Source organism: Peromyscus leucopus, chromosome 5 (genome assembly GCF_004664715.2).
Source record: "Peromyscus leucopus breed LL Stock chromosome 5, UCI_PerLeu_2.1, whole genome shotgun sequence".
Taxonomy (NCBI): domain Eukaryota; kingdom Metazoa; phylum Chordata; class Mammalia; order Rodentia; family Cricetidae; genus Peromyscus; species Peromyscus leucopus.
Window position 1 is genome coordinate 74,821,170 of NC_051067.1, and position 14,352 is coordinate 74,835,521.

General features: G+C 47.9%; 1 protein-coding gene and 1 non-coding gene across 2 annotated transcripts; both read left to right on the top strand.

Annotated features, from left to right (window-relative positions):
• The first annotated feature begins 582 nt into the window (after positions 1–582).
• Positions 583–13,572, top strand: Asf1b (anti-silencing function 1B histone chaperone). The gene is made up of 4 exons (XM_028858644.2): positions 583–830; positions 8,973–9,088; positions 11,385–11,561; positions 12,549–13,572. The coding sequence occupies exons 1-4, from the start codon at positions 722–724 to the stop codon at positions 12,753–12,755; spliced, it is 609 nt and encodes a 202-aa protein (XP_028714477.1). The 5' UTR covers positions 583–721; the 3' UTR covers positions 12,756–13,572.
• LOC114684175 lies at positions 7,734–7,837 on the top strand. Its single transcript, XR_003733238.1, has one exon. It is a non-coding gene; the product is annotated as a U6 spliceosomal RNA (small nuclear RNA).
• Positions 13,573–14,352: the final 780 nt, after the last annotated feature.

The window sequence follows — 14,352 nt, forward strand, 5'->3', positions numbered from 1 at the left end:
GCAGCCCGAGCCGCTGACATGGCTCTCTCCCGTCTAAGGTTTTCCCTGTGCGGTTTCCAGAGCTCTCCAGCCAGCCCAGCCTTCCTAGTGCCAGCCACGACATTAGCCAATCACATTCCAGAGGCCCGCTTAAGCCCCGCCCCGTGATCGCGAGTCAATCACGGCGAGTGCAAGGACCGTTCTTTCCGCGCTCAGTGAGAGTCGCGCGCCACCGTTCGGCCGTTGGCGGCGCTGCTCTCTGTGGGGTGTGTCTACCGGAAGAGCAGAATGAGGGGGCGGGCCACGCCGGTGCGGTAACCCTTGGGATTGGACAAGAGAAGTTCCGCGCTCTAACTCCGCCCACCCCGGAGCAAGCTAGTCGAGTCGGAGACGCTAGGGATTGGTTCCGGATGGACACTTTACGAAGCTCAGAGAGTATCGTTCCGCCTCCCGCGGACCGTGAAGAGGGAGCTTCTCCGATTGGCTTGCGGGTCGAGGCGCGCGCCGGAAGACACCCCAGGATTGGCTGGCGGGGCTCGCGCGCCGTCATGGCTCCTTGGCGGCGATTGGCTGGAGTATGGAGTCGGCTATTTGAAGGCAGCGCGCGGACCCGAGACGGTCTTTGGGAGAGCTGGAGTCACGGCGAGGTTTCTGCCCCGCCGACCTCCTCTTTCCCAGTCGCCGCTGCCTCCGCAGGCCACCGAAGAAGCCTCCACTGCGGCTGCGGTCCCCTGGCGAGGTGATGGCCAAGGTGTCGGTGCTGAACGTGGCTGTGCTGGAGAACCCGAGTCCTTTCCACAGTCCCTTCCGGTTCGAGATCAGCTTCGAATGCAGCGAGGCGCTGTCTGACGGTGAGGCTGGGCCTATGCAGGGGACCCCAGGCCCTCCTGCCCTCGTTTTTGCCACCCCAAATCTCCCGGGAACTTCTGCCCTGCCAACCGAATCTCCCTTTGGTGATGCTCCATGGCCGCAACCCCGACGTCTCGGTGGCTACGACCAGTGCACGGTTCCCTACGTTGTCTCGAGGAGGCCGCGTCAGCCCTCGTTCTGCGCTGCGCGTCCTTGGCACTTTTTCTCTGTAGTAGTGTCAGTCTCCATTGAACCTGTAGAGACCCGCAGCCACGCCTTCTTCCCTTTGGCGAGACCCAGAGGTCATGCTCCTTTCCCCATAGGAAACCTCCCATCTCTCCACTCTCCTATGGAAACCCAACCGCCAGTACCCCCCCCCCCCCGTTTTCCTTGTAGACACCTTGGCCTACAGACCAGACAGACCCTCCTCTTGTCATCCTGTCTGCCCATGGCAAGACTTCCTCCACCCCATATTTGTCTCCTAACAATACCCTCCCCAGACAACTCCAGATTTGTCCCCAGCAACTCCTGCTTGCCAACTGGAACAGCATGGCTGTTGCCCAGACCGGGGCTTCTCTTTAGGTTAGTCCCAGATCCAGTGTATGAAGCTTGCCCTGGGGAGGCTCTGGGGCTTCTGACTCCAGCCTTTGCAGGTAACTTGGTCTTCCCAGCTCCTGTTCTGGGATTGGATGAACACTCAGGTAAGGATACTACAGCCAGGCAGGCCTCCGCCAGTTTCTGAGATTTCTACCAGCTTCCAGCTGACTCCGTTCTGATGGGCCGACCTTGTCTGGGGACCTAGCCAAACTGGGATGGGATGGATCCAACTTCAATCAGCTGGGGTTTTGTGAATCTTTCCCTGGATGACTTAATTCATCTGCAGGACATAAAGGTGGACATGGCTGTCATCTCACAGATGAGAGGACAAGGGCCACAAAGAGCAAAAGACCTTTCAAAATAAGTCTGTGAACACATAAACCATGAGGTCACTTTGGAGTCTCAGCTCCACAGCAAGGCAAGCCCTGCTTTCAGGAGGAAGCACTCCATTTTTCTACAGAGGGTTGAAAAGATGTAGCAGCTGAGGAGGTGGAGCTGAGAGGCTAGGTTGTGGCAACTAGTGTTTCTTGGTGGCTGTTGGGTGGTGTTTGGACAAATCCAGACACTCCTGTTGAGTGGGAACTGCCATAGTGTGTGCTTGAGGGGCAGTGGCTCAGCCCCTCCCTAGTTCCTCCTTGAGTTTAAAGGAGTCTACTTGTGACTAACTATAGAATAAGCTGGGTTAAATCCTTGCTGGAGCAAGGCAGGGTGTAAATGAATAAAGAAATAAAAGGTGGAATAACAGTGTGGAATAAGATTTATTTGGAAGCCAAGAGGAGACATAAGGGATCACTGTTCCTGGTGCTTAGAGAGCAGGTTTCGATCAGCCTGAGTGTGCTCCTTGAATTTAAAAATGGTTGCGTGGTCATTACCTAGTACTACTCTGATTCCATATTTATAGAATTTGAACACGGCTAAAGTCAGCCTGCTGGTCATGTTTTAATAGGAGCAGGGTGATTTCTCCAAGTCAGCCAAACAGTTAGTAGAAGTATTACCATTGAAATTTGTTTCTGAGTTCAGATTTATTTTATTTTCTTTTTTGAGTTTAATTTGTCTGTGGATGTGGGCCAGAGACACACTAGATTGTCTTTCTCAACTGTTCTTCATTGCACTCTACCCTATTTTTTTTAAGATTTTATTTTGTGTGTGTGTGTGTGTTGTCTACATGTATTTATGGCACCACTTGAGTGGCTAGCATCTACAGAGTTCAGAAGAAGTGGGATGTCCCGGAACTGGAGTTATAGACTTCAGGCGTCACCATGCAGGTGTTGGGAATCATACCTAGCCTCTAGAAGAGCAGCTAGTGCTTGTAACCCATGGGCTGTCTCTCCAGCTTTGTCTACCTGTTTTAGAGACAGTGTCTCTACAAAACCTGGAGCTCTGATACTGCTAGACTGGCTGCCCAGTGAGCCAGGGATCCATCCACCATCTCTTCCTCCTTAGTAGTGTGGTTTTCTTTTCTTTTTTGTTTTTTGAAACAGGATCTCACTATATAGTTCTGGCTAGCCTAGAACTTGCTATAAGTCCAAATTGGCCTTGAACTCAGAAATTTTTGATCTGCTTGTCTCTGCCTCCCCAGTGCTGGGATTAAAGGCATGCACAACCACACCTGACCTCTTTTTATTTATTTATTTTTTGTTTGTTTGTTTGGGGTGTGTGTGTTTTGGGGGTGATATGTGCATTGGAGTCCCTGGGAGGCAGAGACATCTGATCCTCTATAGCTAGTTTGAGCCTCCTGACATGGGTATTGGGAATCAAGCCTGTGTCTTTAAAAGCAATACTGGATTTTAACCTTGAGCTATTTTTTTTAGCACCCTTGAACTCAGTTTCTTAGACTTTTGTAGGAAACAATTTATCTGCTGAGATATCTAGCCAGCTCCCAGATTCTTTATCTTTCCTTCAGTCCTAGAAAGGGAAGAAAACATTTACTTGTAGGTCTTTTTTCTTTATGAGTATTTTGCTTGCATGTATGTATATATACCACATGCACACCTGGTGCCTGCAGAAGCCAGAAGAGGGTGTCAGATTTCCTGACTGGAAATAGAGACAGTTGTGAGCCACTATGTAGGTCTGAGAATCAAACCTGAGTCCCTCGTAAGAGTAGCAAGTGTTCTTAAATGCTGAGCCCCTACTTGTAAAGTTTGTTTGTTTCATTTGTTTGTTTGTTTTTTTATTTTCTATTTTGGGGGGTAAGGGTCCTGTGTGTGGCATCTCTTGTTTTTGTCTGGAAATCAAACCCTGGACTACACACATGCTAAACAGTGGCTTTGTGCTTGAGCAGGGTCCAACAGTCTAGTTTGGAAGTAGAACATATTAGGAATGACCGTAGAATTTCTTGTCACCCAGAGTCCTTGGAAAAGATAGAAGAGGATGCTTTTCCTTCAAGTTATGCTGATTGGTTCTATTCCTTACATTCTGATTTACCTGCAAGATGGTCTAATCTTCTTCCTGGCCTCCTTTCCATGAATTGTGAAGAAGTTGTTTCCTTACATTTTGGCACTATCTACTGAAACCTGACATGCTCCCTCAGCCCGGTCAACCAACCCCCAGTTCCAAAAAGCTCTAAGCCTGTGATGGCCTTTGTTCAACATCTGAAAGAAGACAGTTTGAAGGTTCAGTCTACATAGTGGGTTTGGCCCAGCCTCTCTCTTTTTCAGCTGAAAATTTCAATAGGCACCAGGTGAACAAGTCAAAGAAACCAGATTCTGTGCACCAAAGTTGATCTGTATGGTGAACAAAAGGCAGGCAATATACAGAAGTTTAAGAAAAGAGAATAGTGTGCACAGCTATGCCCTACCATTCAAGTAGACACCTGAGCTACATAGGGAAAACTGGTCTCAAAGAAGCAGGATGGTACATCTCTGTAATGCCAGCACTTGGGGGGGGGGGGACAGGAGGATTGGAAGTTCAAGGTCAACCTTGGCTGCATTGCAAGTTCCTCATCAGCTTGGGCTACCTAAAACTGTCTCAAGAAAGCAAAGAAGGCCAAAGCATGGTGGTACATACCTTTAATGCCAGCATTCAGGAATCAGAGGTAGGTGGATTGCCAAGGCTACACAGTGAGACCCAGTTTCAAGAAATAAAACAATGGAGGGAGAAAAGGAATGGGCTGAAGAGTAGATCATCAATGAAGCGTTTGTCTAGCATGTGTGAGGTTGTGGATTCTGTCCCCAGTGCTGTGTAAAACAAGCATGTCGTTAGTAATGTTTCCAGCTTTGGTTTTGTTTCCCCAGATAGTAAAAGGTATATCTTAACAGGTGTCATTGTGAACTTAGGAGGGCATCAGAACAAAACAGAATTGGACTACGGAAATGGCTCAAAGGATAAATACTGTAGAGACAAGAATCTCCAAAAGCTCTCTATATGCTGACTTGTACTACACTTAAGGCTGCCTTTTATCCTCGTACATCTCATGGCTTAGGCATACCCACTTCACGTGCATGTAAACATATCATACACACTTAAAAAACAAAAATAGTGGGCTTTTTTAATCCCAGTGCTTGAGAGGGAGAAGTAAGAGGATCTTTGTGAGTTCAAAGTCAGCCTGTTTTATACAGTGGGATCCTGTCTCAAAAAAAAAAAAAAAAAAAAACCCGAAATCCAATCCTATATTTTGGTCAGTGTGAGTTTATACTGTATGAATGACTGGTGGTTCACACCTACTTTTGAGGAAATAGTCTTCACCATTGGCTTCAGGAGTCCCTCAGGTACCCACAGATGCTCAAGGCCCGTCTACAAAATGGTACAGTATTTGCACAGAACCTGCACATATACATAGTCTCTCATAGACATTTATTAGTACTTTTTTTTTTTTTGGAACAGGGTCTATGAAGCCTAGGTTGGTCTTGAACTAAATATGTAACAAGAATCTAGACTTGAGTTCTGGATCTCCAATATGCTTGGGTTACAGTTATGTGCCACAACAACCAGCTCCTCCCCATAGACTACTACTCGTCTACAAGTGACTTTTTTCTTTTTTTTTTCTTCTTTTTTTTTTTTGGTTTTTTTTTTTTTTTTTTTTTTTTGGTTTTTTTTAACACGGGGTTTCTCTGTGTAGCTTTGCGCCTTTCCTGGAACTCACTTGGTAGCCCAGGCTGGCCCGAACTCACAGAGATCCGCCTGGCTCTGCCTCTCTTTTTTCATTTTTTTAGGGGATATAGGGCAGACAGGTTGTGGAGTTCCTAGTTTGATGTCGGCAATATTCAGTTGCTCTTTTCTTATTCATTAAGAAAGGGTCTCTCAACCCCAGAGCTTGATGGTATGGCTAATCTTACTAGCCGATTTGTTAAAAGGTTCACCTATGTCTCCTTCCAAGGCTGCAGTTAAACAGGTGGGCCACTGTGCCCTTTTTACACGCTTACATAGAAACCACTGTAATTACTGAACCATCTCCTCAGCCCTAGGTGACTTATTCTTAATGTCAGTGCTGTAGAAATAACTGTTATACTATGTTGTTTAGAGAAACATGAAATGCTTTTAATTCCAGTGTTCAGGAGGCAGAGGCAGGTAGATCTCTTGAGTTCCAGGCCAGCCAGGGAGACATAGTGTGAGAATAAATGTCAAAAAAAGAAAAGTCGTATATATTCATGTTTGGTACAAACTTATTTTTATGTTTGGCGCTGGGGGTGGACCCCAGGCATCATGAATGCTAGATGAGTACTCTACCTCTAGGCTTTCCCTCCAGCCCCAGATTATTTCCCAATATTTATAATCTATGGTGTTTGGTTGAGTTTATGGCTACAGAACCTACAGGTGCTAAAAGCTGAGTATATTTTGAAATGAAATCTTGAGTTTCTCTGTTGTGTGAGGAAATGGCTCAGGGAGGACCTGAGCTTGTTTAGCACTCAGGTAAATACTGGGGAGGGAGAAGGGGGTACAGGCCAGTGGATCCCAGGGGCTCACTGGCCCCAGCCCGGCTGACACAGAGATACACATGGGCTCACACTTGTAATCCAGCACTTTGAAGGCTTGCAGGAATAGTGTGAGCTCTGGCCCATCCTGCACCACATAGGAAGATCCTGTCACTTGTCCCTTTGTTTCTACATATGTTATGTGTTTGTGTGTGCTGATGGATGGAGAGGTCAGAGGACACCTTGCTGGGGTTAGTTCTCTCCCCATGTGTTTTCTGGGGCTTGAGCTGGGTCTTTAGGTTTCATGGCAAGTGCCTTAACCCTCAGAGCCATCTCTCAGGCCCAACCCTATCTTTTTTACTTTTTTTTTTGGGGGGGGGGTAGTTTCGAGACAGGGTTTCTCTGTGTAGTTTTGGTGCCTGTCCTGGATCTCGCTCTGTAGACCAGGCTGGCCTTGAACTCAAGAAGATCCGCCTGGCTCTGCCTCCCTGGTGCTGGGACTAAAGGCGTGTGCCACTACCGCCCGGCTTATTTTATTTTTTTTAAAGCTGTGTCTTACAAGCTGAAATTAAAGGCATGTACCAGTGCGATTCTATCCTTTGAAGAAAGAAAATATAAAATAGAACTTTATTAAGTTTAAAATGATTGCAGTTTATGGGCCTTTTTTTCAGGCATCTGTTTTTGTAGATGGTCTGATCAACTGACTTTTTAGTAAGTATTTTATGTGGTCTTTTGTGAATTCTTGAGTCTGTCTGGCCCATGGCAAGAAGGGGGGGGGGCTTCACTGTCTACTTTCTTTCTGAATTTACTACATCTTTTCTTTCAATAGGTTTTGCCAAAAAGTATTGACCTAGATGAAGCAGGGTCAGGTGCCTTGGGGGCACAAGGGACTGTCCTGGGTTAAGCTCTTTTTGCCTAGCCCTCCTTCCAGCATATTAAATAAATCTCTGAATATATGAATGACTCCAGGGATCTTGGGGAAGGGGCCTGAAGAAAGTAGAGTTCGACAGAGCCATCTAAGCAAGTGAGAGCAAGGGCGACATGCTTTTCTGTCCTTCCAGAAACATGGCCTCTTGTGTGTCACTTCTTTTTTACAAAACTAAGCCGTGGGGCCGGGGCCTGGCTCAGCCCCACAGCAGTGCTTTTGTTTTGGCCTGGGCAGGCCCTGAGTTCTATCCCAGCACTGCAAAATAGTAAACAGCTAGGGACAGCTAGAAAGGTAGTTCAGCAGTTAGAAAACTGACCCTCTTCCAGAGAGTCCAGGTTCAGCTCCAGCACCTACATGTGGTTACAACCATCTGTAACTCCAGTTCCAACAGACCCAGCACCATCTTCTGGCTTCCATGACACAAAGCACCAAACGGTACATAGACATGCATGCAAAACGCCCATATACATAAAAGGAAAACAACCTTTGGAAAAGCACACAGGAAACTAAAGCTTAAAAAATGAAATAGTGTGCTCACTTCAACAGCACATGTACTAAAATTAGAATACAGAGAAGATTAGCATGGCCCCTGCACAAGGATAACACGAAAATTCATGAAGTGGTCAAAAAGAAAAAGAGAGAGAGAGAAAGAAAAAATATAGCTAAATAAAATTTCCCAGAAATGTCGAGGCTTGAGTTTGAACCCTGGTGAGCCACAGGCATGGGGGTCACTCAGAAGTACCTAGGTGAAATTGTAAAGGGACAAGGGAGTGGATGTATCAAAGCTTTGTGGTTAGGTGACAAACCTCCATAGAATGATCTGGTGTCGGTGTGCTTCCAGTGTTGGATGCCTGTGCTACACTGGACCAAGGGCCAAGCAGCTTCCAAGAGCATGCTGTCTGTGAAAATCTCAGCTTGTGCAACTTTTCCCAGCTGCTGGAGCTAGGGGTTGTGTAATTTCAAAGAGCCTAAAATAGGTTCTGGGTCTGAGGCCAAGCTTCTCTGTACTAGCATGACCTTGGCCCTCCTGCAAGAGGCTGTGGGCACCAGGGATCTCCCGAGATTGATGGGAAGGGTCTCCAGATACTTTTTGCTCATCTCTTCTGGGTTTACTACAGGACTGCGCCCCGTTAGCAGTGGAGTACAGAATCGGGTTTTGAAGGTGTTCCCTGCCACACACTATTTGTTGGCAGAGCCTCTGTCCCACAAATGTGCACAGGGAGGCAAGGAGTTGGTGCCAGATGTGGACAACTTTGGGACAGATTGGTTCCCCCAGCAGCTTTGCCTTTCCCCTCCTGCCACCTGGCTCTCCGGCTGGACTGGAATCTGCCACTCTGCCCCAGTTGTCGAGGGATCTGCTCTACGTGGTGGCACCAGTCCCTCTGTGAAAGAGGATGCTGCTTCCTATCCAGAGACCAGGGTCTCTGAGCAGCCCAACTCCCTGCTCCTTCCCCAAGCGTTGTCACAGGTTCCTGAGTCAGCCTGTGCTCTGTGGTTCGTCTCTGCTACTGAGAGGCCTAAGTTTCCCCTGGAGGGCCAGAGTCAAGGTCACCTGGCCCAGTTAGGCCCACAGGAAAAATGTCTCCACTAAAGTAGCACTCATACTTGCTGTAATATAGGACTGTGGTGACAGCCTACTGCCCAGCAAACACGCCAGTCTATAGGACCCTCTAATGTATGAAGATGTGCCTAAAACTAACAGGAGGACCCTTGCCTTGCTCTCCAGCAGTTTTCAGTCCTCAACTTTCCCACCCCTCATGTGCTTGCAGACCTGGAGTGGAAGATCATTTATGTGGGCTCAGCCGAGAGTGAGGAATTTGATCAGATCCTAGACTCAGTGCTGGTGGGTCCTGTCCCTGCTGGAAGGCACATGTTCGTCTTTCAGGTAAGGAAGTTGCACCTTAGCCCTTGATTTCTAGAAATGTTTCAGGCTGGAGATGGAGCCCCAAGACCTGACATATACTAGACATGCATTCCACTGCTGAGCCACACCCAAGCCTAGAACCTACTTCCTCTTTTACCTGAAAGCACACTGGTTTTAGCAGTCAGGTTTAAGTCCAGATCCTAACTTGAGCGTGGACTGGTAACACAGCCCTGTAATGCCAATACTCAGGATGATGAAGCAGGAGGACCACAAGTTCAAGGCCTGCCTGAGCCATGTATCCTAGTTGACTGCCAGGAGCTGTCTACCCGAAGCTCTCCTTCAAGAACCACTACTCTGGAGTCACCTCACCTCTGGGTCACAGCTCCTAGTGACCTCTAGGCCACTGACTTGTCATCTCTTCACAGGAGTTGTACCAAACCCACGAACATGGTTCATGAATATTGCACCACTCCCCTCAAGGATTAAGGGGGTTTGTTGTTACTTGTTCCTCAGCCAGAGCTGAGCACATACCTGTAAGCCCAGCACACAGTTTGGGATCAACCTAGGCTATACAGCAAGACTCTGTCTCAAATGCCGTACTAGTGAATATTGACTGTGCCCTCAGCCAGTCGCACCAACCCGAGTCTGAACAAAGCTTACTCAACACCGATTTCCTCCATACGTTGCTTTTATTCAGGCAGCACTCAGCACTGCATTTGGGGATCTTAGTTATTTTGTTATTTACTGTATGATGTAAGTCTTTACTCATTGATTACATGTTAAGACATCTCAATAAACCATTTGGCATCAGTGAGTTAAACATTTGCATGTATAATGAAGAATCAAGTAAGTATTTAATTTCTACTAAAGGTGTAGCTGAGTTTAGTGGTGTTCATTTATAATCTCAGTACGTGGAAGACTGAGGTAGAAAGACTGCTTCATGTTCAAGGCTAGCCTAGGCTACATAGCCAAATGCTGTTAAAAAAATAATTAGGCAAGCTGTGGTACACCTTTAAACTGAGCACTCAGGAAGCAGAGGCAGGTAGATCTCTATGAGTTGGAGGCCAGCCAAGGCTACATAGTGAGGCCTTGTCTCAACAAACAAAAAAACAAACAAACAAAATACATATACCCATATAGGGGGTGTAGTAGAGGTGGTGATGAATATAAAACTTAGTGTTTGTATTCTGCCCTGGGATTTTGGCAATGTAGCAAAGAAAGGTTCCAGAGGGTTCCAGTCTTGGTTGCTAAGCTTTGTTTCTAGGCCAGGAGAGAGACAACACTGGTAGCTGGAATGTGTTGCAGAACTGTTCACATTCTGACAGACAGAAGCCAGGCTCACCACATGAAACTCCTGAATTTCGGCACTAGGCAGACAGTCTAAGGTCCTTGTGCTCCACACTGGAAGCAAAGCCGAAGGCCAAGGAGCCCAAGTTTGGCCCCCTGCTGTAATCTAAGCCCTGGGTTTGCCTTGTTCTTCACGTGCCAGGAAGTATGGAAGTACCATACTTACTGGTTTTGAAGTTTCTAGATGTGTTGAGTTGGTGGATTTGCAAACTCAAAATCAGTGACTATGAAGATGGGCTTGTGACTGCCAAATGGTACTATGTCCAGTCCAGTGTCACTGGGCTCATCTGTCCCCTCCTATGGTCCCTCCCACACTCCTGCCTGTCAAGCCCACTAAGCCCCATGTTCACAGCCAAGGCCTACTTGCAGAGCATGCAGCCTGGCTCTTGAACAGGGCCCCACTGGTGATGCTCTGCTCTTTGCCATGAATCTGGTCAAATGTACATGTTTTCATTTGCATTGGTTTCATACAGCACAGCTGCTGCACAGCCACACACGCTGATCTGTGACTCCGTTCTCTGTTGTTGGGTTTAGTCATCCTCCCAGGATGACTCCTGCCTGGCCTCCGTGCTTCTGCTGCAGCCCTCTGCAGCCAGGCCTCCACATGCTGCCCGTCTTTTCAGACCGTACGTCCTCTAAACACTGCTGTTTCCCAAGCCCTGAACTGACCCAGCAGGCCTGGGGTTGCCTCGTATCCACCTGACCAGCTTCATCTCATGTCAGTCCCCTTGTGTACCACATTCCACCTGAACACCCTTGTCTCCTGGTCAAACTCAGCAGTTCTGGATTTATTATTATTGTTGTGGTTACTGGGACTAAGGACTATGCATGCTGAGCAATCATGCTGCCGAATCAAATCTATGATTTATAGTTACATTTATAGTTACCTATACAGTTTGTCTAGTCCTAGTTCTTTGGTAGACTTTGTGTCATGATTGGCAGTGCTAAAGGCCAGGCTGTGTCTCCCCAGGCTGATGCCCCAAACCCATCCCTCATTCCTGAGACGGATGCTGTGGGTGTGACTGTGGTCCTCATCACCTGCACCTACCACGGGCAAGAGTTCATCCGTGTGGGCTACTATGTCAGCAATGAGTACCCAAACCCAGAGCTTCGGGAGAGCCCACCCCCAAAGCCAGACTTCTCTCAGGTGAGCTTGTCTCTGCACTTCCTGCTCCAGACAGTCCCGTTCCTTTACAGCTGAGGGGGATAGGAGCCAAGGGCAGTGAAGGTTAACAGGTCATGCTGCCTCTGAGCCAGAGCTAGGGGGAGTGGAGCACACTGTGGTCCCAGCATCCCAGCCCTCAGAAAGTTAGAGGCCAGCCTCATCTGTACAGTGAGTTCCAGACCAACCTAGACTACATAGCAGACCCTATGGAGGGGGCGGGCAGTGGTGGAGGGCTACTGGAGAGATAGCTCAGCAGTTAAGAGCACTGGCTGCTCTTGCAGAGGACCTGGGTTTGATTCCTAGTACCCACAGCCTCACAACCACCTTTAACCAGTTCCCTATGCCCTCTTCTGACCTCCATGGGTATCAGGCACAAAGGTAACAAATAGACATACATGTAGGCAAAACATTCATACAATAAAAATAAGGATATTTTTTAAAAAATCAAATGGGCTGGAGAGAGGGCTCCGCAGTTAAGAAACTTGCTGCTCTTCAGAGCCCAGGTTCAATTCCCAGCACCCACATGACATCACATGGTGGCTGTTACTCCAGTTCTAGGCTGTGCCTTCTTCTGGCCTCCAAAGGCACCAGGCATACACATGGTGCATAGACATACATGTAGCCAAACACTCATATACATAAAACTTTTCAAAAAAAAATTATGCTAGGCATGGTAGTTAATACCTTTAAACACGTGTCCCCCCCCCCAGCACTTGGGAGACAGAGGCAGGGGATCTCTGTGAGTTCCAGACTAGCCTGGTCTACATAGTTGAGACTCTCTCTCAAAACAATCCAAAAACAAATGAACAAAGGCAAACAAAACCAGCATGAGGAAGGCCCTGTTCTACCCCACAGTGTTCAAGCATCTTTTGGGCTCAAACTGGAGGGAGTCCTGTCTGAGGGAGTCCTGGCCCTTTAGGAATAACAAACACTTAGGTGATAGGGACTGGCATTCTTCTTCTTGTGCAGCTACAGCGGAACATCTTGGTTTCTAACCCCCGGGTGACCCGATTCCATATCAACTGGGACAACAACGCAGATAGACTGGAGGCCATAGAGAACCAGGACCCTAACCCAGACTTGGGCCTTCCCTTCAGTTGCACTCCTATCAAAAGCCTGGGCCTCCCTAGCTGCATCCCAGGCCTCCTCCCGGAGAACTCCATGGACTGCATCTGATGGGGCCAGACTGGTACCAGTAGGATGCTGGCCAGTCTCCTTGCACACCTGGGGGCACCTACAGGCTCTTGTGCGTGGTCATCTCAAGGATTTGGGGGCCACCGGCTGCCTCCAGACCTTTCAGCCTCAAAGAAAATATGGACCCCAGTCTCTCCCCTCAGGTCCGGAAGAATCATCTCACTTATGACCCACCAGCCTCTAAGAAGCAGGTACTTAGATGCTCATTCTTTGTACCATTTTTCCTCCTACACCGGCAGTTCCCATGAGCTCTCTGAACATCGCCTGCCTTGAGGCTTGTTTGGGCAATGACTGGCTAGCCTTTGGCCAGAGGCTGTCACCCCTTCCCAATCCAGTTCTTGGGGGGTCTCAGGCAAACTCAGTACCACCACTGTACTTCCAGGGTGTCATTTAGTCTAACCACTACTAGAAAACTCCCAAAGGTAAGCTCCCCAGGCCAAGGAGGAATGGTGGGTACTTTGGTCACAGCCACCTTCTCATCTGGTGACTGAGCCTGGCTTTCTGAGAGGACTGCTCTGGGTAGGAGACATGTTGGAGATCCTGCTTCGTGGAGTCTGGCCCCATGGACTCATCAGGGTTTGCTTTGACTGTTGACATGTTCTCATGAGCTACCCAGTCCTCTGAGATAAGGGAGGCATTTGGCAGGCTGACCTAAGAAACTCCTATTCCATCTACCCCTACCCGGAGCCCTGGGTCCCCTTGCTGCTACATGGATGCTATTGTGATTGCAGTGTGTATATTAAAATGCTTTTATATTCAAAGTTTTTGTTGGTTTAAAAATAAAAGCACTTCATCTAGATTGTCTGTTTCCACTTTTTTTTTCTCCCTCCCTAGCATGCCTGCAACTCACTATGTAGATCAGGCTGGCCTGGAACTCACAGATTCACCTGCCTCTGCTTCTGGAGTGCTAGGATTAAGAGTGTGCAACACCACACCTGGAGAAAGTTGGTTCTTTTTACACTTTTTTTTCTTTCCTAAGACAAGGTTTCTCTGTAGCCTTGACTGTCCTGGAACTTACTCTGTAGACCAGGCTGGCCTCGAACTCAGAGATTCACCCGCCTCTGCCTCCCAAGTGCTGAGATCAATGGCATGTGCCACCACCCCCCAGCTTAAAACATTTTATGTGTTGTCCTGTGTGGCTGTCTGTGTACGACTTGAGTGCCTGGTGTCTGCAGAGGCCAGGAGGACTTTGGAACTCCTGGAACCAGAGTTACAGAGGGTTGTGAATTCCCATGTAGGAGCTGGGAATTGAACCCAGGTCCTCTGGAAGAGCAGCCAGTGCTCTTAAGTCATCTCTGTAGCCTCTAACTTTTACTTTTTATTTATGCAGTTTCTTCTTTGGCCTCCTGTGTCTCCTTCACCATATCATGGGTGGCCTCTTGTCCTGAAAGTGGCTGGCCCTTCTCTTGCTTGCTTCCTATTAGTCTCATCTGGTTGTGCAGTTTGTACCACAAGCTGAGGCTCAAAGATTGTTTTTCTTTGTTCAAGCAGAAGTATACCAGCTGTTCAACTGATGACCAGTGATCTTTCTTTCTCACTTTGACCTTGACCCACAGGCATAGAGCAACATTGTGACCCA

Bases quoted from the DNA above. Each gene is read 5' to 3' on its own strand.
- Asf1b (XM_028858644.2), top strand. From the start codon at position 722: ATGGCCAAGGTGTCGGTGCTGAACGTGGCTGTGCTGGAGAACCCGAGT. The intron at 9,089-11,384 runs GTAAGGAAGTTG...GTGTCTCCCCAG, and splicing joins GGCACATGTTCGTCTTTCAG to GCTGATGCCCCAAACCCATC. The intron at 11,562-12,548 runs GTGAGCTTGTCT...CTTCTTGTGCAG, and splicing joins CAAAGCCAGACTTCTCTCAG to CTACAGCGGAACATCTTGGT.